The 26141-nt window shown below is 37.0% G+C and overlaps 1 protein-coding gene across 2 annotated transcripts; it reads right to left on the bottom strand.

Moving 5' to 3' along the window:
• Nucleotides 1–14: 14 nt before the first annotated feature.
• Nucleotides 15–14536, bottom strand: LOC140822563 (zinc finger CCCH domain-containing protein 44-like). 2 transcript variants are annotated; one of them, XM_073183336.1, is made up of 11 exons: nt 14389–14536; nt 13549–14244; nt 13283–13362; nt 12860–13047; nt 10260–11379; nt 10009–10136; nt 9359–9418; nt 9227–9277; nt 8976–9046; nt 2978–3132; nt 15–2403 (listed from the first exon to the last, which is right to left on the bottom strand). In XM_073183336.1, exons 2-11 carry the CDS (start codon nt 13956–13958, stop codon nt 164–166), a joined length of 4503 nt encoding a protein of 1500 aa, XP_073039437.1. In that variant the 5' UTR covers nt 13959–14244; nt 14389–14536; the 3' UTR covers nt 15–163. The 2 variants fall into 2 exon arrangements, with proteins under 2 accessions (XP_073039437.1, XP_073039439.1); XM_073183338.1 differs by having other exon boundaries at nt 13549–14152; nt 14389–14521.
• Nucleotides 14537–26141: the final 11605 nt, after the last annotated feature.

The raw sequence follows: 26141 nt of genomic DNA, 5'->3' as shown, positions 1-26141 counted from the left end.
ACACATCCAAGCTAACATCCGATTATATATATATATATATATATATATATATATATATATATATAATTAACTCAGTTGAATTGTAATACACTACTGATACATCGAACAACTCTATACTGTTGACAATACAGGTACGAAACAAATGGTCGTGACAACCAAACGATCACGGGTGTAGATAGTCGCAGAATGATCCTTTCTTGCAACGACCGCTCTCATAAAATTTACATACCCGCTGCCCTTTTGGTGGCGGCCTGGCATATCCTCCTCCGCCACTATTACCACCGTACTGTTGCCTGCCCCATGGAGGCCTGCCTCTACCAAATCCACCTGGTTCACCACCTTGATATCCCCACTCGCGGGGGCTACTGTACTTGCGTTGGCCATCCCATGTTAGGTTCCCATTTACTGGACTCGGATTTACACCTGGATTTCCCCAAGCTGCCCCTGGGTTGGCCCCCCAACCGAGGTTTGTCATTCCCTGAGTTGGTCCTCCAAAGACAAGATTTACATTACCCTGTACTGTAACTAGATTGATGTTACCCTGCACCGTTCCCCAACCAGGGTCATTAGACTCTGATCCTGTACCAAGAACCATAGTTGCACCAACCATTTCTTGACTGGTGTTGACTGATGCAGGAGGATGGAATGCTGATCCAGCTTCACCGGGGTAAATTGGGGCATTAGTTTCTCCCTCACTGCTTGCTGATGAATGTACACTTGACCTCCTAAAAGAATCTAGACCATCGATAAAAGATGATTCTACAGCTGGTTTGCACGGGACGGAAGGTTGGCAAGCCAATTGTACATCTCCCGTGGAGCTCCAGGCATCATTTTTTCCGGGATCATGTATATGACTGAACTCGATTGAGCTAAAGCAATCATCTTTACAATCTTGAATCAACTCCTTCGCAAACTTCATTGCTGAAGTAGGAGAAGGGAAACCACCTTGGGATTCCATAGCATCAACTTCAGCCAACAAATCTGATACCGATTCCTCACCCAAAGCATCAAACTCAATTGGCTCGTTAAACATTGCAAGCCAATTAGGTATATTTGGCGGAGAAGCGTGAGTAATTTGGCCATTATTTGAAGTGGTGGTAGTAACATTATCACTTGTGACCTCAAGCGGTTTCAATGAAGATGGAGAGAGGAGACCAGAGTGCCATTCTTGGCCAGATGGTTTTGAAGGCGCAGGGGAATAACCACACCATTCAACAGCTACTTCAGGAATCTGCAAATTACCAACCACTGGACCTGTAGAACTGCTCCAGCTAGGGCCTGCAGTGGGCACAATAAAATTTATAAAATCATATTGCTTAGTTTCGGTGACCTGATCCCCTTGATCTTCATTGTTAGCCCTTGGCGTAGGACTTAATAGCTCAAGAATACCGGGGTTTTGCATGGGGACATCTGAAGATACAGATTGTTGCTCTTCAGCAGTCTCAACTAGCACAAGCTTTTCGACGGTCTTCGGTGCGACACAAGCCAGATTTGGTTCATTTGTATTCCGATCCTGTTTGATTGACTCCATTGACTTGGATAGAGGTGCAGAAGTGGATTCGAATTCCATTGAGCTCAAATCAACAGGTAGAGTTCTCATGTTTTCTTCAGAAGACTGACCTGCTTGGCACCTATCGTCACACTGATTTTGAATCTCTGGACCACTTGTTATACGGTTTTGATTTTGCCCACATGAAGTGTTTTCCCCATTTTGTGGATATTGGCTTCTATCTGGAAGAGCTGCATGTGTGGGATACGAACTGCGTACTTGGACATTATCTGCACTACAACTATTGTCCCTGAGAAAATCCCAGGCTTGTAGATGGGAGGTACCAGTGTTATCTGCCCTTGCAGATCCGACGCTGTTTCCAGACAAAACATTTGAATCATCACACAAAGCCATCTCAGCTTGGTTAATATAACTAACCGTCCCATTTACACCTCGGTCACCCCCAGTAACCCCCAGATCCGGCGACTCTGTTGAAAGGTTACATGGAAGGTCTGATGCTCCATGGAACTGCCTGTTCAAAGCATCAGTAAGAAGTAACGAATCGTATTGCTCATGATTTGTCCATATCCTCATATTATGTGGAAATAGACCCGTCGTATTCCACTTCCGCAGCTGCAACATGGCAAATGGTCCTTGAATTTTACCATTAGGATCACGATAATGCCACAATTTCTCTGTTTCAATATTACTAGCAGATGGCGAGTTTCCCACGGAGTGGCTGGCAGTAGAAGTTTCTAATCCAACAGATCTAAGCATGGCTTGAACATCCATACCAATCGTTACAGGAGTAGCAATTTTGGCTTGACTTGCGTGTATATCTGAACTATGTGATCCACTTGCATCTACTCTCCCCATCACTTTACTCTGCGCCTGTATAGACCCCTCGCTTTTCCCTGGGGAAGAAGTACCACAAAGATTTCGGATTAAATTTACCAGGAATTAGAGTTTTCACCAACCTATGAATCTGCTATCCTTACTCTTAACATTTTTTTATAAGGAGAAATAGGGTTCCTTCCATTTCCAATAAATATAGAGGATTTTGGCATCAATTCATCTGCATGATATGATCAGTGCCATGCAGTACTGAACCTTTTCTAACGAGAAAATTTGCTAAACTATTACTATTGTTGGCCCACCTCCCTTGAATTCAAGGGTTCAATGGTTTCAAGCACGGCAAGCGAATTAGGGTCAAAGCTTCAAGATATCCTGTGCTCGAAATCGCATATTCACTGAGTTGATTTTAAGGGACTTCATTGCCTAATTTCCAAATAAATGTGCATGTACAAGCCTTAAATTAATAAGTTTGGATATCCATTCTTCAATTTTCAACTTACAAGTAAAATGGCATGTTATGACCATCTCTGTGAGTTTGAGCTTTCAGGGAAAACGTTTTCCTAGCAAAATTTAATAAAATAACAATGGGAAAGACTCTTTCAACACCACAAAGCAGCACCATAGAGCAATTACCTTGTTTAGTGTTATCAGCACTTTTGACATCTTCTTCTGATTCATATTCTGGACTTATTTTTGGACCATCATGTACAATTGGGATTTCAGCTATTCTGCGCTGTCGCTCCTCAGGTGACTTTAGCAGCTGTATTTTGTGTCCGTATTCTCTGAGCGTGAAATTAGTCAAGGGACTCCAAAAAAATGCACTAGTTGTCATCATATTCATTAAAGATATAAAGAAAGGAACAAGTTCCAATCTATTTTTGTTATGTAGGTACTGAAAGATATTGAACCACCAGACACCTTCAGTCCTATCACATTCATTTCCTCGAGGAAACCAAATATGAGATGAACAAATATGGTATAATAATAAAATTAAAAACACATAAACACAGAACAGAGTTTACGCCGCCGAAAACCCAGAGTTCCCAATCAAAACATCATTATCATAAACAATGGCCAACAGGGGCTATATCATAAATAACATTGTCGTCACCGACACAAAATATTCAACAATGCGATAAGACAAATAATATACCCAGGTGAGCTGAACAATTGCCTAATTGATAGTTTCACAAATAAACCATTTAAAACTAACTACATTTTTTAAAACAGTTGGTTAATACTGGTTGGTGACAATAGAGAAATGATTAGAAGACATGTGGTTAAACAGTCTTTATTTTTCTTAATTCTAGAAATTACATGTTACGTGCATGAGTTTGGGATCGTGTTATGGGTCGTTGGACAGTGAAATCTCCTAGATCAGAATAAGATTCCTGCTGTTTTGATTTACGACGTGGACGACCTATGATTAGTTGAAGAATGGGGGCTCGTGAAAACAAGAACACCCGATCTTGTGAATAAAATTTTTTATTGATATTTTCTCAATACCTAATTCTTCCCACCAAGTTCCTACATATACCATCGATGCAATCCAAAACAAGCTGAAAGAAAATCCTACCAAATCTTAAAAGATACGCTGAAATCCCAAAGACAAGGAAATAGTTAATTAAAACAAGGAAATAATTATCCTTATTAACTAAGGAAAAAATCTTATTGCTCCTCAATTTAACCCTAAATTTCCCATGAGTGAAACGTTGATACACCTTGGGCTTGTATGTTACGTTCTCTACATTGTTACCCACAACCCCTTCTCGGCCCACGTCGTCTTCGCGGCTCGTGACATTGCCGTCCCCTTGAGATGCAAGTTTGTCATCAAACTTTAAAGAAGAAAATTGGGTTGCGAAGGCGGAAACCACTTCCCAAGAAGCCTCATATGGTGTCAGTTCAGTCCTTGCAAATGAACTAAAAACCCGTGGCAGCCATTGTGTATGCGCGTATCAAGGATGGCTTGCGGTTGTCTACTCTCCTCTTCTAGTAGAAAATGCGGAAGCACATGGTTTGCATCGTGATTGCCTTTGAATTTCTTTAGCGATGAAACATGGAAAACTGGATGGATTTTGGATGATTCTGGGAGTTGAGGTTTGTATGCGACTGATTACCAAAAATGGACCACAATAACAAGGGCCGAGTTACTGGTTTTTGCGGGAAGCAAAGGATTTCTGGCGATATGGCTGCAGTTTAAGCAACACCTTGTCCCCCACGTCGAACTGGAGTTCACGATGAGCAGCATTATATTGTGTTTTCTATGGAGTTTTGTGGTTGCAAGAGCCTGTTTTTCAATTCCATGAGAACTTGGTTTCGAGTTTGTAATTCTCTATCCACGGAATCAATGCGTGAGAGACTAGGGCAGTATGACAGCAGACGTGGTTGGGGGCACCCATAGACGGCTTCAAATGGCGTAGTGCGAAGAGAATAATGAAAACTAGTGTTGTAGTAATACTCAGACCACGACAACCAACCTACTCATTTCTTTGGATAGTCACCCCGTAAAGCAACGCAAATACATTTCCACAATGCGATTGACAACTTTGTTTGACCATCGGATTGTGGGTGATGTGCAGACGTAAAGCATAATTGTGAACCACTCAGTCGGAAAAGTTCCTTCCAAAAGGAGCTTGTAAAAGTGACATCTCGATCAGAGAAAAATGTCTCTGGTAGCCCATGCAATTTAAACACATGATCAAAGAAAACTCGAGCGACGTGCACAGTGGTATACGGATGTGAGAGAGCTAAAAAATGAGCATATTTAGAGAGGCGATCAACGAAAACCAATAACACACTTTTTCCTTGTGACATCGGGATCCCTTCAACAAAATCCATGGATATATCGGCCGATATATGTTGTGGTATCGGTAGAGGTTGAAGTAACCCTGCAGGTTATAAAAGTTCCACCTTATTGCGTTGGCATGTGAGACACGTAGCCACAAACTCTTGGATTTGGCGTTTCATTCTTGTCCAAAAGAAATCGCGAGAAATTCGATGCAAAGTTTTCTGGAAGCCCTCATGGTAGACATCGTGGGTACCCAAAATGATAGCGGCAATGGAGGGAGAGATCTTGGGTAAATAAATACGCTGGCGATACCATTATAAGACCATCTCGGAATTCCCCAGACCCTATAGCCTCGCCTTGCTGGATTTTTTGGATAAGTGGTTGAAGCTCGGCCGTTTCCCTCTGTTCCTCCCGAATGGTGCTGAAAATAGCTGATTGAGGCAGGGAAATAGCTTGTAAATTGCCCTAGTCATCATCACCCCTGGATAGCGCATCCGCCACCATGTTGGATCTGCCTGCTTTGTATTCCACGTGAAAATCAAAACCCAAAAGTTTGTTAACCCAATGCTACTGTGGTGAAGTCGAAATTCGCTGCTCCAGTCAAAATTTAAGGCTATAATGATTGGTGCGAACCAAAAATAAGGCCGGCAATGGTGCACCGATTTAGCTAACCCAATCAGCTCTTTTTTCATATGCAGGGAGCTTTTTGTGCCGTTGTGCTAAGGGTTGGCTAAAGAAAGCAATTGGACTCCTATTTTGATGCAAAACCGCACCAATTCCAGTATCAGATGCATCATACTCGACCACAAAGTGTGCTGAAAAATCAGGCAAAGCACGAATAGAGGTTGATGTCATCATAGTTTTTCACGAGAAGCCTCGCCGCTCCACTTAAAGGAGTTCTTCTTTAATAGCTGTGTAAGGGTATCTGCAATAGTGCCATAATCCTTGACAAATTTACGATAATAACCTGTGAGCCCCAGAAAATCCTCGCAAACTTTTGACAGTGTTTGAGGCTGGCTATTGTGTGATTGCCTTAATCTTGTCCTCATCAACTTTTACCCCTGTTTGATTGGCCACGTGACCTAGATAGACCACCTCCTTTATGGGAAAGATACACTTGGATCGCCTCAAGACAAATTGTTGCGGCCGTAATATCAAAGAAACTGTGCTAGTATTCTCACGTTGGGCTATAGATTAAGATATCATCAAAGAAAACCAAAATAAATTGCCGTAAATATCGCCGAAACACCGAATTCATAATTGATTGGAAGGTAGAAGGGGCGCGTTGGTAAGGCCAAAAGGCATCACATTCACAACAAAATCAAAGTGGGCGTGATGAGTGCAGAAGGTTGTCATGCGCACGCAACTAGGTTCCATAAGAATCTGGTGGTTTCCGGCTCTCAAATCCAGCTTTGAAAAATATTTTGCACCATGAAGTTGCTCCGAAAGCTCGTCTATTACAGGGATCGAGAATTTATCCTTGATGTTTTTCGCATTAAGAGCCCAATAGTCGACATAAAACCTCCAAGTGTCGTCACTCTTTTTGACTAGAAGTTCCTTCTCGAGCATATCAGCGCATTGTCGCTCAATCTCATCTTTTGTGCACGGGATATCGGTATGGGCGCCCCCACGACGGGATTGGCACCATGTTCCATTATAATTTTTTGATTGGCGCTGCGAAAAGGTGGAAGTACTTCCGGTTCGGCAAATATATCAGAACATTCTTCCAAAAGAGGGTCTTATTCATTGTTAAGCAACATAGATAAATGCTGGCTAGTTGCAATGCCGCCTTTTGTAGGCCACATAATGCAATTGTCGTGCCCCCTTGCAAGAATCTCATCGACATATCCTTGAAGTTCCATGTGATAAGACCCGGTGTTTTGAGCCAATTGGCGCCCAAGACTGCTCCGTATTCACCCAATGAAAAAATGAAAAATTTTACACATAAAGAATGTCGCTCCAGTTGGATATTTATATTACGACAAACTCCCGTGCACGATAATTTTTTCCCACCGGCCCGTGTCACCCAATGGGCAGCTGGTTTCTCTATCGACAGCTTCAATTTATCGGCCAAGTTGGTGTCCAAGAAGCAGTGTGTGCTGCCAGAATCTATGAGCACAAAAACTGGAACACCATTAATAGGACCCCGAATTTTCATGGTTTACGCTTGTAAGGACCCCTAAATAGCGTGTGTTGTCAGCCCCAAATCTTGTGATTCCTCTGATTCGCCTTGTTCTTCATCGGTTACTTCTAACCAAAATATTTTTGCATCGATGACCTGGAACATACATTTCATCACAATTAAAACAGAGCCCACGTGTTTGGCGCTCTTCCATCTCTGCTCGATTTAATTTTTTAACAAACGACGGCAAACTCAAATTAACCCCAATTTGTGCGGTGCTTGGTTTCCTTCTTTTCGCTCGAATAGTCGCGCAAAGCTCATTGAACTCACTAAATCCTTTGGCTGCTGGATTTCCACCTCAATCGCAATTTGCTCCCCTAACCCGCTGACGAATATTTCCACTTCTTGTTTGCTGGTGAGAGCATATGCATGAGTATCCAATTGTTCGAATTGACGCTGATATTCCACCACGGTTCTTGTTTGGCGTAACTTAGATAATTCTCCCAATTTATTGTTGCAGGATCGTCGGGTCAAATCGGATATTACATTGTGTCTTGAACTCTTCCCACTATAAGTTCGGACTATCTCTCTCTAATTTTAGGAACCACATTTGCCCTTCTTCTTCTAGGTAGAAGGATGCTAACTCCACCTTTTCCTCTTCCGGAGCATGTTAAGGTCGAAAAAATTGTTCGCACATATGAATCCATCCCAACGGGTCTACATGGCCATTGTAATTAGGAAATTCTAGTTTTTAATAGTTTGGAATATACCTACGACCTTCTCCCTCGTCAACACGACGCGAGTCCTTGTAGCTACTTTCCCCGTTGTGCCCACCCAGATTTTCAAAACATGTGTTTGTCAAACTCAGTGAAGGTTCCTGCAATTGTTCGCCCATCTCCTGCTGCCGCTGTTCGGTTGCCCGTTTATCCTCCTGGTACATGTTCATGAACGCCTCGAATTGCTTGTTCCAGCTTGCTGGTGTCCCCCATAACAGTTGTACTCTGATACCAATATGTTACGTGACAGTGAAATCTCCTAGCTCAGAATAGGATTATTGCCGTTTTGATTTACGACTTTGATGACCTATGATTAGTTGAAGAACTGGGGCTCATGAAAACAAGAGAACCACCTGATCTTGTGAAATAAACTTTTTATTGATATTTTTTAATACCTAATTTTTCCCACCAAGTTCCTACATATACTAACGACGCAATCCAAAACAAACTGAAAGAAAATCCTACCAAATCTTAAAAGATAAGCTGAAATCTAAAAAAACAAGGAAATAATTATCCTTATTAACTAAGGAAAAAATTCATTGCTCCTCAATCTTCAACCCTAAATTTCCCATAAGTAAAACGTTGATACACCTTGGGCTTGTATGTTTCGTTCTCTACATTGTTCCCCACAACCCCTTCTCGACCCACTTCGTCTTCGCGGCTCATGACATTACATTATTTAGGGCTATTGTATCAGCTAGTTAAATAATAATAATAATAATAATAATAATAATAATAATTTTTAAAAAAACATTTAGTATATTATATACCTTTTTCGATGCTAATTCATTTTCACAATTAAGGCAAAATAGAAGATTCGATAATTGGTCCAGAAAATCAATATTTGTGAAAAGAAAGATTCTCACGTGACTCATCCATTATAACGGCACTTGCTGCTTTTGGCCAACCACAAATTCTAATGACGAAATACTAAACAAAGGATATTCCTTCTTATGCCCCTTCTCACAAGCTCGATCTCGAAGATGATTCAACCGCAATATTTCAGCTTCCAGCAACTACATTTTGATCAAAACAAGAACAACCATAACTATTGAAACCAAGAAACTCCGGAAAATTAAAATTAGAAAAGGTAGTTGTTTTCTTCTTTTCGAGGCGAGAACTTAAGTATTTGAGGAAAAATCGCACGACGGTTGTGCACCAAATTCAAGTTAGGCAAAATATATTAACAGACTCACGTCATTGAGCCTGACCGGCTGGAGTTCCATTGCTTTCTTTTGCACCTCACCCTACAGTGAATTACGATTATTAGCAATCAGAGATATAAGTTGTTTTAGGACGAATCTAAACAACACCAGAACTACACTTACAACAGTGAACTGCTTCAAAAGCCCACACCTAATGACTTGGCGTAACCGTTTGCATTCATCCTGAATTCCCAAAAAAAAAAACCTATGACACTGAAACATAGAACATTTACAAAAAGACATAAAAATGGAAGCACGATCCAAAAGTCTCGATTGCTAAAAAGATAAGTCGGTCTGGCATTGTCATGAGGCATACAGGATTCATCACAAAGTATAAGCGGATACTGTCATCTATATAATCACTGCAAACCCAATTAAAATCTGGAATATATTGATACTGGTGACTTTACATAGAATGCTAGTATAATTAAGATAGACAAGTACTACACTAGACATATTGATATTTTTACCAACACTGATCTTGAAAAGAGGATTGATTCAGTCTTCACAACAAGATTTAGAAATATCTACAAGACTGATTCATTATGAATAATAACAAACTAAAAGCAATTTTGTATCTGCTTCATTAACAGTGGATGACACCAAGACCTTTTAGAGATAAATCAATAATTGGAATCCAGAAACATTGATCACCCCTGATTCCCACACTAAGATCTTGTAAATGATATTGAAGTCATATTTCTGAAGCAGCCAAGTGAACAAGTATCCTAAGAGTTATTTGAGAAGTTCCTGAGTACAGTGTCTCAAGTTACCTCAGTGACAGCTGAATTTGAAATAGCATCCAGTGATACAACCTCTTTCTTGTCTAAATTTAAAACTTCAAGCATGATAACAGTTGTTTTATCACCAATTTTATATGGTTCAGCCACCTTACTAGTACCTGAACTCCAAAGATAAATACAAGCATATTCAGGAAATTTATATGTGCATCTAAGCTGGTAAAAAACGCTGAAACAGAAAACGGGCAGGCTAAGGCGTGTAATTGACAGATATTCATTCATACCTACAACTTGGACAAGCCTGTAAATATCTTGCTTCTTATCATGAGCCGATATTCTGATTCTCACAATTGAGCCAACGACCTTATCATGGAAGTTATCCTTATCTTCAATTAGATTCTCCAGTAAATTACGCCGTAAACAGATCAAGTTAATGTTGTGAAAGTCAATTGCAGCATATTCGTTTAGCTTATTTTGTGGTACTCCGTCCTGACTTTTTTTACGGGTTATTCGTTTTGTACTGTTAGTTGTTACATCGCTTGCAGTAGAACCAACAAATCCGGATGGAATAAAAGAACATGGACAGTCCTTAGTAAGAAAGTGAAATTCAAGAAGCTGCATCATTTCAATGTGACCAACACGATGCTTTCCAAATAGATTTGTAAGCCTATGATCACAAATAACGTGGCTTTTCTGACAAGGATCCTGAAGATTGTTTCTCTTTACATAGTCAAGCAATAGTCTCTGGACATCGAACTGCAACAGAGGAGATATATCACCATTTTTCACATGGCCCACAAACTCCAAGAGGTCTCTAGATGCCCATTCAGTGTTTTTGACAATTTCCGGCTTGTCTATACCCTTTTGTCTTCTCTTGTCTGCTTCTTTACCAATGGCTGGGTTATCTGTATCTTTGCCAGTGCCTTGATTGTTCTTATTTTTCTCCATCACCACCTGGTTAGTGGCGTTCTCAGAGACAGAAACTTCACCAGTCCTTGGTTTGTCAGTGTTTTTGTCAAAGCCTGGCTTGTCTGTATCTTTGCTCACACTAAGTTTTCCAGTACCTACAACACTTTGCCCTTCGTCACTAATTAATTTCTTCACTTGGTTCTTGATACTTGATGAGACCATGCTCAACTGATTATCCTGCAATAAACCCCTCTCTTCATGGGGCTTACGCAATTCCGAATGTACAGAACTCATGTAAGATATGGCATTTCCATCGTGGGTAGGATGATTCATGTTAACTAATCGAGGCTTGGAACCCACTGCCAGTGCACCTTTCCAAGGGCTTTTAGCTTGTGTGAGTTCTCCCAGTGTTATCGATAACTTGTCTTTCAAGCACGTCCAGTACACCTTGAAGAGATACTCCCAGCTAGTTTTGTCATCAAAATCCACTAGTACCTGTATATATTAATTTCAGATGGATAGTCAGCATAAGTTGTAACTTAAAATGTGTCCACAGGCATGCTAGTTATATTTAGTGCCATATTCAGTCCCAAATCATTCTAACTATTTAATCTACGACATATTTAATTAAATCTCGCTCTTTGAAGGAGAGATTAAGCTTGTTTTTAGTCATAGAGAGTCAATCAATTGCAACCAGATATGTCAACGATTTTATGATAACACTATCCACATTGTAAAATAGTCAAGTAAGTTCAGGTCACCTTTTCCATGCACACTTAAAAAAGCCTTTATATTTTGCAGGTGAAAAAATAAATGTCAAACAGTACTACAAAGGTAAGGAGACATGATAAAAGTTAATCAGCTACAAAAAAAGAGACTTCAGCCATGCAATCTTGTCTCTCTTAATCACATGTAACTTCAGTACAAGTCCACAAGTATGCCAGCGATAATTAAAGCGACTGGGAAATTTCAAACCATTCTAACTAGGATAATATACAATATACATGACCTTGTCTGCATGTTAACCATCAATACATAAACTTGCCTGCACGCTAACCATCCAATGATCTTATAAATGCATTGGTAGTGCTATCTCAAAATATATTTTTTTTTTATTTTGAACGAAACTTTTATTAGAATAAGAGAACAAATTACAAATAAGCGGATGAGAAATCCGCGAACAAATACCATGAGATAGTGCTATATCAAAATATCACATTTATACAACTCCGCAATTACCTCGATCTCTATATTCTCAATATGGAAAAGTTAAAAAATACAACAAATACCGTGAGACTAAAGCTCTTTAACAAGTATAAATAGAGTTTAATGCAACCCTAGAAACAGATAATTTTCTCTTACCATTTCACTGGCAGCAAATACACACAGAGAAGGCATCTTTTATGTTATTAATTATTACTTACTAGAAATGGCTCACTTAGCATGTGACAGTGGCTGAGTTTTTCCTTGACATGCAGCGCAAGGTTAACCAAGGTTAACTAAGCCCATGCTCCAAGGAGAAAGTAAGCTTGTTCGTAATTACAGAATGTGGATCAATCGTAGCCACAACACATGTATGGAATTTTCTGTTAACATTTTTCTCACCGCAACCTAGTTAAGTGCAAGGTCCAGTCTGTTTTTCTACAGAGGCTCAGTTTACGAAATTCATATTTTGGCATGTGAAAACATCCATGGCAAACAGTATCACAAGTAGAGGTGTTGCAATCAATTTACCCTGTTAGATAAACAAGTTCTTAAATAGACGCTATCTTAAAATAGACAATAAATGCGAATGATGACAAATATGGGGCCAATGGCATATCTATGTTTTATAGATATTATATTAAATATAAAAGAGATTGCTATAAACTTTCACGATAGCAGCACAGTGAATTGGGATGCACAATAAAATCACAGAGAACTAGGATAAACAATTGTTCAAACTTGATAATATTCAAATGAAAATTGCACATACCGCGTCTTCATTTGCCTGGTCTTTATTCTCGATCAGCATGATTGTCTTCAGGCACATCGTGCAAAATCCTTTGTTCCCTCTCAAAGACAAGTAGTCTGTGTCTCTAGCACATCCCTTGCACAATGAATAGGTGCAAGTGTAGCACATGTAGTGAGAAGGCTTCTGGCATGTGCTACATATGTGCCAACCTGAAATATGAGCACCATAAGAACATAAATACACTTCAAATAACGCCAACATTATACATCAGGTGATTGAAAAACATAAATATATCATTTTTAATGTTTTCATCAGGATTCGAGAATAAAAATAACAATAACTTTTATATGCAAGATTTCAAGTGGTAAGGGAAGGAGAAATTCAACAGAAATGTGACATCACAAGCAAGCGAGGACGTACGAGATTAAAGAAAAAGAGACACACCACAATTCCACTTGGCTTTCGAGCGAAAAAAGGCTTCGTCCCTCTTAATGCATGCTGGATGATATGCTTTCGGACAGCCCCTGTGCAGTAAAATAGAGATTCAACGCAAAGGTCCCAAACTCAACAATCAACATTCTCAAACACCTTTTCTCCATGATACAAAAGACACATTTTCTTCATTCAAGAAAAAATAAACTAAATATATTAACAATTAAAAAGTTAAATTTGAAAATTCTCTAAAATGTTCAAATGTGAATGAAACTCACTTGCGATCGCAAAGCACGAGAGAACCCCCATCGAAGCAAATAAAGCAAACATCTTCCTCCTCATCCTCCTGTTTATTCCGCTTAGTAGGAGGAGGTCTCTCTGCCAGTTGCCCCTTCGGCGGTCGCCCTCTCTTTTTCCTCTTATCCGCGGCACCGATCACCACCTCGTTCGTCGGTACAACCTGAAATTCCAACGTCGGCACCTGATTCACCGCCGCGGAAGGCTCCGAACATCCACCCACCGCCGGCGGAACATCAGTCAACTGAGACGCACTCGAATCTCGCCGAATCTCCGGCAAAGACACCGAATCCTCCACCCCTACCTTACGTCCAACGGAAACATCATCTTCACAGTCGCTGAATCCTTGAGTCTGAGCTACCGCAGCTAACAAGGTCTCTATGTTCTCCATAAAAACCTAACAAAACCCAGAAATCACAACCAAGAAATCCACCTCCAGCTGAACCCACAAAATATCATCGATCAAGGCACGTCTTTTCGGCCAGAATCGAGATACCCAACTCGAGAAAGAAAGATAAAAGACAGTAGGGATGTAAAATTGGCAAAAGGCCAGAAGGGTCAGGGATGTGCTCAGTCATTTTTCATCTGAAACGAGGAAAAAGAAAGATAAAAGACAGTAGGGATGTAAAATTGGCAAAAGGCCAGAAGGGTCAGGGATGTGCTCAGTCATTTTTCATCTGAAACGAGGAAAAAATAATTAATATTGCTGTCAAATTAAAAAAAATAAACAATTGATTTCGGCAAGAAGTGGATTTTAGTGTAAAAATGGGGGGACACCCACTCACAGCCCATCAAGTGTCGGAAGTAAAAAGATTACATACATGTGAGACGATGAGTTGCAGGAGTCGAACACCCAAAGAATTGGGCAACAAGTGAATGGAGAATGTGGGGTCCTTCGAAATTACATTCCGGTTTCCTTTTCTTTGCTTTTTAGCACTCTTAAAAGGCTGGTGTCGCAGGCTCAGCCCGCCAGCCACCATGCGGAGAAGTGAGACTGGGACCTCTCCGCCATTTATGGGCTCCAACGACACCTAAACACCTTACATTTTCTATAATTCGATATTCATATTAATGGCCCTCATAGTTTGAATCGATTAGACGTGCTGACATGACAATTGACATGAGTAAAAATTCATTTTGAATCCCATAGGAGTAAAACGAACGAGAGTAGTTCTTATCACGGATTTTAATCTATGAGATGGGTCAACCCTACCTATACTCACACTGAAAAGTAATACTCTTACGGTGTGTTTGGTTGAGTGGATTAAATAAGAATAGATTAATAGTCAAATATTTATCGTTAAAATTTTAAGTTGTTTTAATAATCATTTTGATCCGGTTTAAGATCCAATTTTATGGATAACTATTTGATTAATAAAATTGGATCTTAAACCGGGTCAAAATGATTATTAAAACATCTTAAAATTTTAATGATAAATATTTGACTATTAATCTATCCTTATTTAATCCATTCAACCAAACACACTCTTAGAATAAAAAGTAATACTTTTTTATGGATGACTCAAATAAAAGATCTGTCTCACAAACACGACTCGTGAGACCGTCTCACACAAGTTTTTGCCAACGATTTATAGTCGGAGTATAGAGAATTCGAGCATTCATATTAAACTTTTTCGTATAATATAATATAATTTGATACTAATTATTTAAATTAAATTTTCAAGCTATATTTTTGAATCAACAAGATGTGTTGATATGAGTACCGATCGGCATTGAATCGATCAAAGTAACTGGTTTAGCTTGAGCTTGGAGTAGAGTTTTTAAACCGAGTTTAATGTTTTAATAAATTCAGATAAATATATATCATTATGTAAGGTTTTGTCATATTAGATTTTAAATAATTATTGTGCGCAACAAATAAATATAAAGTAGGATGATGTTTTCGGGACTTATAAAAAAACCGATACGCTTCACTTTAGTGTCACCTTTTAATTATGAAAAAAATATCATAATTTGACCATCATATTAAACCTTTTTATTGTGATATATTTTGATATTAATTATTTACATTAAATTTCAAAGTACAATTTGAATCAATGTCGATATGAATATCAATAGGCTTTGAACCTAGTCAAGGATTTTAATAAATTCGGATAAACATATATTTATGTTTAAATCATTATGTAATTTTTTGTCATAGAGAATTTTTTGCAACGGAATAAGCAGAGATTAGCATGATGCTTCTGATAACTATTTAGAACAACTTATACATGTCACTTTAGTGTAACTTTTTAGTTTTATTAGAAGAAAAAAAATTTATCAAAATCTGAAACATATATGTTAAAGCTGTAGTATAATTCAATATTAATGATTTATATTAAAGTTTAAATCTACAAATCAAACCAACCAGATATGTAACATGAGTAATGATCAATGTTGAATCGATCATAGTAACTAGTTTAGCTGAAGCGCATGGTAGAGTTTTAAACCTAGTCTGGGGTTTTAATAAATACAGATAAACATTATTATGTTTATATATGGTTGAAATCAATATGTATTTTTTGTCGTGTTAGATTTTAAATAATGATCGCCAGAGAATAAACATAAAGCGGCCTGATTGTTTTAATTTGGGATTTATGGATAAAAATCAATATGCATCACTCCGGTGTAACCATTTATCTACACCGTTTATCTATGAAAAGATAAGTTTATCAAAATCTGAGCATATATGTAAACCTTTTCATGCAGTATAATTTGATGTAAATGATTTATATTAAAATTTCGAAATAGAATTTGAATCAATAAGATGTGTCCACGAGTAATGATTTTGTCTACGATTTTAATAAATTTGGATAAACAAATATGGTAAAATAATTTTTTTATTGTATTGACGTATTAAATTTGAAATAATTATCACAGTGGATTGCACACAAAAAAAAAAGTAGATTTACGGAGAAAAATTGACACATCATTCTGCGTAACCTTTATTTATAAAAACAAAAATTTGTGAAACTTGAGGAGTAGGGCTTTCATAAGACGGTCTCATTGATCTTTATTCGTGAGATAGATAACTCATATTCATATTTACAATAATTGTTATAGTTGATATAAAAATTAATATTTTTTCGTAGGTGACTTATATAAAATATATGTTTTACAAAATTGACCTTTGAGACCGTCTTACAAGAGTTTTTGTGAAATTTGAGTAATCATATAAACCCTTTCATGTATTATAATTATAAATTATCTATATTAAACATTCAAACTATAATTTGAATCATTCAGATGCGTCGATACGAGTAATGATCGATGTTGAATCGATCAGTGTGACCAGTTTAGCTGGAGCACGGGGTTGAGTTTTTTATGTTAAGGAAAATCCATATAAAATTCAGAATTCATCATGTTAAATCACAAAGAATTCAATAGTAGAGTATAGCAGAAACGTACCTGAAATCATAATCTTTATTTCTTAAGAATGAGTGGTTGATCTTCCAGATCCTTTGAAATAATCAGTCATTTTCTCATAGGATCTATTTTCTAATAAAGGGGTCAGAGAATAAAAAACATGATAACACGCGATCCAGTGATCATAGCCATTATATAGACAATATTTACCATTATATTATGATTTTTCTATTTTAGATAATCATTAAAACATAAATTTTATTTTTCTCTCTAAACATTAAAGCCGCACAGCTCGTCAGATACATTAAAGCCCATTGACCAAAATTTTAATCAATCACTCTAATTTGAGTTTAATCTTAATAAACAACTCACATCACATAATTATTCACATATAAGTCCATACAAAATAAAATTGATCCAATAATATCCTTCTTGGGCTGTATGTTTAATCTTATATTTATGTTTTAAGAAAATAAACTTACGAGCTCAAAACTGTTGTTGTAGAACTCGAAAATCAGATTACGTATAAGCCATGCATAATTGCTACTATTTTAATTAAAATGAATATTTTACATATATATGAAGTGTTTGATTTATTTTAATAATTTTAAGTCATGATTATTTATTTTAAAGGTAGATGTTTAGTTTATCTTTTCAGGATAAATACACGAGGTCGGACCAGAGTTTGGAGATTATAGATAAGATTAATAATAAGATTAATAATAAAAAATATTCCTAAATTTAAATTAAGTCAAAGAATAATTTAATTTAAAGAAAAAGAAGGCCTTTGAGATTTATTTAATTAATTAGAGCTAAGTTAGTAAATAAGTTTTTTAGGATAATATTTAATTAAAGCTTAAATTAAAACATATAAACAAATGAAGATAAATTAATCTAAGTCTAATATATGCAAAAAATTAAACATAGTATTTAAATACTTAAATTTGAATCCATGCAAGACCATACAAGAGTTTATTATAAATTAATATGTTAATGCACCAAAATGTATAGTAGGAGTGTTTAAAACCTTAAATATTTAAAATATTAGATTTAAACAACATTGTACATGCAATAATATAGTCAAACCATAAACCATTTCAAAAGTTTGGTAACTCCCCATTCAAATCACCTCTAAATGGACTTCATGGTGTATTCAATTACTCATTTTTAATTCACTAATTATTGGTAATTCAAATACTACAATTCCACATCATTTCCCATCAACCGATGAGCCTAGAAAGTGAGCTGATCGTGCAGAAAAAATAAGAACAAAATTATCGGCTAGCAAAGGAAGGAGAAGCATTTCAAAAACCATTCCACTTCTTGACTTGTAACCTCCATCTTAATGCTTATAATGGCACCTTTAACACCTCCTATAACACTCCTCTTAATTGCCTAACAAGCCTACACCCTCACCCTCGAAAAATATCAAAAATCAGCAGCTTAGGAACGTGATAACAGTAGCTGAAACAAGAAGGAAAACTCAACTCCGCTCCGCCGCTCGCATTCGTCGTATTGATTTGTTTTTGGTCAAAACAAATTCCAGGTATGTATATATTGTTTCTTTTCTCTTCAATCAAGTCCTATAGATATTTTTAAACTAATATATAACCATGATTCATGCAACATCATGGAATGGACAGCAACATTTCAAGAAAAAAAATCTGTATAGAATTTCTTAGCTCCTTCATTTTCAACTTCACGTGTATCATCCCCGCTTCCATCCTCGGTTTATAAATATTGTTAGGATTATTTTGTCCGACAGATATCAAAAATAGTAAGAATATCAGAATAGGATGTAAAATAGTGAATTTGTGTTTTATCAAAATTAAATGTTGTGCCAGATGTTACAACATGCAGCGGAAAATTAAAGTTTGTAACACAAATTCACTTAAGATAAATAAATGGACAAGATTAAATATGCACAAGTATAAATACTTGTGCGGTGCCTTATGGCAAAAATTAATCACTAGAAAATCAAACCGATTACAAAAACCTATCACTAGTGATTATTACAAAAATCAATTTCCTCAACTTGGCTTTCTAAAACAACCAAAAATATTAAAACGTGAACAAGAAAGAAAAACTTGATCCCGAAAAACACGATCAATTAGATGTAATCTTCAGTCAACGTCGTTACAGATGTTGTCTGTAGATGTTGGCAACATTTCAGAGCAACACGGGATCAACACTCTTCAAAACACAGCAACGTCTTATAGAATTATTTGTCTCTGAAATCTCGACGTGCAAAAGTGCATCAGTAATGCATTCATGAAAACCTCCAAGCAAAGAGTGAAAAACAAAACGGACGACTCCTCTTCAAAACAACAACGCCTTTGTAGGATATTTTTCTATGAGAACCATAACGTGCATAGTGCGTGTATATTGATTGAGAAGAGAGAGCGCTTCAATGATGTCTTTGGTCTCTTATTTATAGATGTAGACTTTATCTTCACAAGGAAACATATTTCACAAGGAAAGTGAGAGTTTAATAAGAAATAAACTCCTTTTAAACATTGATACCATATCTCCAAGATCTTTATCATAAATATAATATCTAGAAAATCTTTATCATAAAAATAATATCTAGAAAGGTAAAACTCAATATTCGACATGATATTATATCACAATAAAATCTTAACATAATTATCTAGAAAGGCAAAACCATAATTAAATATTATACTCAATCAAATCAAAAAAGAAAAGATAATATTAGGGAAATCAATTTAATATGAAAATTATATTTCCCTTCAATCTCCCCATTTTTGTCTTTCTGGACAAAATCAAATCAAACTCAATTTCAGAGTTAAGCTCCAGTTAACTCCCCCTTAATATGAGAATTTTTCTCCCCCTGAATAAAATCAAGTTGGTACGGGTGTTGTTCGTTGTGTTGGCAACACCAGCAAAAATCATTAACAGTTCATTTCATTAGAACAGAAACACATCAGGGAAGCAGAACCTTAACAGAGCAGAACATTAAAAATGAAATCAAGCAAATGTATTAGATAGATGGTATCGTGTGATCCTTTCAATTCATAGTCCTTTGAGTTTGAGTCGCATCTTCTCTCCCTTTTGTCCAGAATGGACATCTACCTCCATAACTAGAAGATAGTCAGAAACTAAGTTCTCATAGGAGACAAGAACAGCTTTAGCCCGTAATCACTATCCAAAATTACTAAGATAATTGCGTCAAAAATAATTTTAAAAAAATTCCAGAATTGAAACCCACATCGAATTAACACCACTGAACCATCAAAAATCACAAATATTGGATTTCTAGCAAAATCCGGATTTTCATCGAATTTTCTCTGTTGAAATACGCATACCCTCTTGACCAACAATATTCACAATATTATGTTTATGCATGACTTATTTATGCCTAATAACAGAATGTAACATAAATAGAAACATGAAAACAAATATGAGATATGTTCACAAATGAAATGTTGTCACAAATGTTGGCAACATCTTCTGACAACACGTCCAATTTCAAAATATATTTCGATTTTTCTGCATACTTAAAGACTTATCAACTTTCTGATCATAGAAGTGGTAGCTCCCACACTAGAAGAACGGTCTTCTTTAGGATTCCTCTAGGTAGCTTTTTCCATTTTCTTATATTTTTGCCCTTTGTATTAAATTCAGAAGATGTAGCTCCCACACTAAAAGCACAGTCTTCATTGGACTCTTTTAGATAGCTTTTTCCATCTTTTCTTCTGATACAGAGCATATGCATAATTGATTTTTCTTTTTACTCAATCTTTTCAAGTCACTTTTCGTATGGGATAATGTCATGGAGTACATGATCATCCTTCAACTACTTTGTGATTTAATCAGATTATTAATCATATCCAAGAGTGTTAAGTTTAGATATAACAAGAAATTGTAAGTGCACCAGAAGATTATGCAACATTGTGATAACACATCATATAACATTATGAATGCAAATGCAGTATGTCTAAGTTCTAGAAATTACATGCATGTTAGGTGTTGTCCGAGATGTTGTAACATCTGAGACAAAATCTATCTATGTTTATACAGAACCCATGCTGAGAGATTTTCTAAGGTTGGAGAATCTCTCAAAATCTAATGCTTTTGTGAATATGTCAACCAGTTGGTTATTTGTACCAAAAAATTCAATTCGAATAAATCCTTTTTCTACTAAATCTCGAATAAAGTGACGTCTAATGTCAATGTGTTGTTCGAGAGTGTTTTACTGGATTTTTTGAAATATCAGTTGTACTAGAATTATCACAGTACACAATTTCTCTCTAATGAAACTAACCCATGAAAATTGTGAGAAATCGTCAACATAGACTTGAAAAATAAGAATATAATATTTAGATTTCTGAATAAAAAGAGTTTTGTCTACCTCACCTTGTTTGAAGCCAATTTCCATTAGATATTCACTTAATCTGTGAGTATAAGGAGCCCATGCAAATAAATCCAGCCATCTTTCGGTAATCCACTTTTTCTTTCTTTCGAGTTTGGACACCTTCATGCATACTTCCAATTATTTGAGATGATGGATGGTTTTTCTGAATTTTCCTTGGAATATTATGTCCATCATCTACTGCGTCATCATTGTTATTCGTTTCGTCCTCAGCTTCAGTGTCAAGTGTTGTGCTAGGTGTTGCAACATCTGCATTTTCCAGTATGATTGGAATTTCCAGTAGGTCTTCCACATTATCTTCAGTTGTTTTCTTTTTCAAATCTACATAGTCATCAAAAGCAACATTAATGGATTCCATAATAGTCCTAGTTCGTAAATTAAACATGTGGTAAGCTCGACTATTAGTTGCATATCCCAAAAAAAAAACACGTATCACTCTTGGAATAAAATTTTGCAAGTTTATCCCTGTCATTCAAAACATAGCACACACAACCAAAAACATGAAAATATTTAAGGTTAGGCTTCTGTCCCATAATTATCTCATACGATGTCATAGTCGAACCACTTCTCAAATACACCCTATTTAAAATGTGACAAGGGGTGTTAAGGGCTTCTGCCCAAAAATGCTTTGAAATACACTTTGAAGTCAACATCACCCTTGCCATTTCTTGAAGTGTTCTATTCTTACGTTCGGCTATCCTATTTTGTTGTGGTGTCTGTAAAGCAGAAAATTCATGTGAAATACTTTTTTTGTCACAAAAAGATGAGAATGAAGTGTTTTCGAATTCCTTACCATGGTCAGTTGTAACGTACCGTACTTTTACCATTCAAAATTTGCGGAAAAATTAAAAATTTTCTTAAACATAAAATCCATACGGTTGTCATTCATCATTCATCATAATAATATTCGAAATCAACATCACCAACAAAAATTTTCTAACAACATACTTATTCAAAACGTCTCACAACCAACATAAAATCAGAGTATTTTAAACTTTTCATAAAAATATAAACTTTGTGGTCCTCGGGTTTAGCCTTCTGCTCAGTCCAAGCCTGCCCCTTGGTCGCCACCTCTTGTCTCCTCCTCAACATACTCACCTGCATCGATCAAGTCTAGTGAGTCTAAAGACTCAACACGTATAAACTGGAGATAGCAAGTACTACATAATAACCACATAAAATTTCAAAATATAACATACATACTTGAAAGTTGAACCTACTTCATAAACTTGAATTTACATACATACATAATTAGACGTGCCATCAACTTAAACTTTTCATAAACATACTTGCATACTTGAATATACTTGAACATACATAACTTCAATATTTTTCGTAGAGGATGTTTCAAAGCAAGTGACCCATAACATAATAAATGTCTGATCAGACAAACCACAGTACTGGGCTGACAGGGACGTATCCACTGCCACATACATAAGATCCCCGTTCATAATTTAACGGGCTGGTTGGTCCCCGTTCATAATTTAACGCTTTCCAACCTCGATCTAACACGTTCATAATTTAACGGGCGGCTTGGTCCCCGTTCATAATTTAACGCTTTCCAATCCTAAACATACTTTGGTCACAAGACATTTAGCATACCTCCAAAACTTAAAATATTTTCTTTGCACGTCATCATACTTACTTAATTGGTGTTGAGGGATTCGTTGGACTTCGACTGGGGCCGTTGCTGCACATACTAACATGAATTTTTAAATACTTAACTTACATGTCTTAGACGTAGGTACTCGAGCTCACCACCAAAGTGAATAAGTAGCTTATGACATTCTAGTTCGCTCAGGACTTGACCTCGCATAATCATCGTACTAAACCATGACATAAAACCACAAAACAAATCCTATATTTTACATAAATAAATTTTAACCAAGGTGCTAAACCATGATATAAAACCCCGAAGCAAATCCTAAAAAAAAAATCTTTTTTTTTTTGAAAAGGGTGTACACGGACCCTGTGTAGGGTCCGTGTACGGGTCCGGGTAGGCTCTGGAAATTCGTATTTTTGAAGGAAAAAGGACACGGACTCCGTGCCGGGGTCCGGGAAGGGGTCCGGGTACCCTCTGGACTTGCAAACTCACGAAAACTCACTAACTTATTCATTCACCCTTTCACTCCAAGCCTAAGGACCATGAACCAACACCTCAAGACTCATCCTAGGATGTTATTACATTGATTCAGACCCATACAAACACCTCGAACGTTCCCAAACATCGGCAAGTAACTTCAATACAACAATAACACGTAATTCGACATCGTTTCGCTTCCTACGACTTCTATTATATCCCAAGACAATCCCGACCCAAACGAACCACCAAATAACACCTAAATACATTCCATAACATATATAAATGCAGTAGCACAATCCCGTCGATGCCCAACGAAGCCTGCAACAAATAACTTCAAGAACACATCAACACATAATTTTCTGAAAAACGAAGTTTGAGCAGTCCCACAAAAAAAGTCATAACTCACTCAATTTTTATCCAAATATTTCGAATTTACTGTCAAATCGAATGTATCGAAAAGTTCTACAATTATTACGTTTAAAGTTTTCTCAGAATCATGACCGAAAAGTCGCAGTATTTAAAAATACAGTAAAAATGTGATTTTAGATCTAAAATTAATTCAAAACTGATCCAAATCGTTTTCTGCTCAAACGACGAACGTCACACATATATATTTACGTATAAAACAACGCAACGCATAATATGACATGATCGATGCAGAAAGAACAGATTATACGTGCCTTTGATGATTAAATAATACCGAAACGATGACACCGAAGCGGAGACGGAGCGAGAGACGATCTGGGACGAACTTGGCTCGATTTTCTTGAAATAAAATCAACAAAATATTGCTGGATATTTTCAGAGAGAAGGTGCTTAATGAAGGAAATGGGAGAGGAAATAATGGAGAGGAGATTTAATGCAAAAGAATTCTAACAAAACTTCCCATCTCCTTTCTTTAGTCAAAGATATAATATAAAAATATGTTGTGTTTGATGTGTGTGTGATACGTGTATGAGTGTGTGTGAAAGTGTGAGTGTGTGAGAGTTTAGTTAATTAGGGAAATATAATATGCTAATTTAATAGTTAAAAATGTTATTAAAGTTAATCTTCTATATTATATAAAATCCTCAAATTAACAACAAAAAATACAAAGGTACTAAATCTCTAAAAGTTTTAAAATTATAAAATCACCTAATAATTAAATTAGGCTTTTAAAATATTAAAACCCCATAAATCCATCCTAACTTAAAATAAAATATCGCAATTAAATTACTAAAAATCATCTCGGTCTCCTTTCCTCGATCCCGTCTCGAATAATTGTCTGAAACTTAAAACTCAAGAAAATATTTTAACGTAGATCAATTAAACATAAATATTAAAATAATAAATTTCATAAATTAAATAAATGCATAGATTTTACGTACACTGATTTTGGGCATTACAGTTTCTCCCCCACTTATAAAAATTTCGTCCTCGAAATTAAGTCTTACCGAACAACTCCGGGTATCGAAGTCTCATGTCTGCTTCAGCTTCCCAAGTGGCCTCCTCCACTGATTGATTCAGCCACTGGACTTTGACTAGCTTAGTCGTCTTGTTCCGAAGCCTACGCTCTTGCCTGTCTAAGATTTGAATCGGTCTTTCCTCATAAGACAGGTCTGGAGTCAACTGCAACGGCTCATGGCTCAGAACATGCGAAGGATTAGCTAGATATTTCTCAACATAGAAACGTGGAACACATTGTGCACTCCGGACAAATTCGGCGGTAAGGCTACACGATAAGCTAGAGTTCCAACTCTGTCAAGAATTTCGAACGGTCCAATAAATCTCGGACTAAGCTTGCCTCTTTTCCCAAATCTCATAACACCTTTCATAGGTGCTATTTTTACAAAAATGTGATCACCTACGGCAAACTCGAGATCTCTTCTTCTCTTGTCAGCATAACTCTTTTGACGGCTCTGGGCGGTCTTCAATCTGTCACGAATCTCAACCACCACATCTGCAGTATGCTGAACTATTTCTGGACCAAGTTCTGCTCTCTCACCAACTTCATCCCAATGAACTGGCGATCTACACTTCCGTCCATACAAAGCCTCGTAAGGAGCCATACCTATTGATGATTGGAAACTGTTATTGTAGGTAAACTCCACTAGAGGTAGCTTAGACTCCCAGGTCCCCTGAAAATCAATCATACATGCTCTCAACAAATATTCTAATATCTGTATCACTCGCTCAGACTGGCCATCTGTCTGAGGGTGAAATGCTGTACTGAAAAGCAACTTCGTCCCCATGGCTGCATGTAAGCTCTTCCAAAAGGACGATGTGAACCTCGAGTCCCTGTCGGACACTATCGAAACTGGAATCCCGTGCAAACGAACAACCTCCCGGATATAAAGTTCTGCATACTGAGTCATGGAGAAAGTCGTCTTCACCGGTAAGAAATGTGCCGACTTAGTTAGTCGATCCACTATGACCCAAATGGAATTGGATCCTCTGACTGACCTCGGCAAACCAACAACAAAATCCATGGTAATATTCTCCCATTTCCACTCTGGAATGGGGAGTGGCTTAAGCATCCCTGCTGGCCTCTGATGCTCTGCTTTCACTTGTTGACAAGTGAGACATTCTGACACAAATCTGCGGATGTCTCGTTTCATCCCTGGCCACCAATACAAAATTTGCAGGTCTTTGTACATCTTGGTACCTCCTGGGTGAATAGAATACAGATATGCATGTGCCTCTGACAAAATATCCTGTCTGATTGAATCAACACTAGGCACCCACATTCTATC

This window comes from Primulina eburnea, unplaced genomic scaffold (assembly GCF_022965805.1).
Source record: "Primulina eburnea isolate SZY01 unplaced genomic scaffold, ASM2296580v1 ctg904_ERROPOS141710, whole genome shotgun sequence".
Taxonomy (NCBI): domain Eukaryota; kingdom Viridiplantae; phylum Streptophyta; class Magnoliopsida; order Lamiales; family Gesneriaceae; genus Primulina; species Primulina eburnea.
The sequence above is the reverse complement of the archived record's forward strand: the minus strand, read 5'-3'. Positions and strand labels throughout refer to the sequence as shown.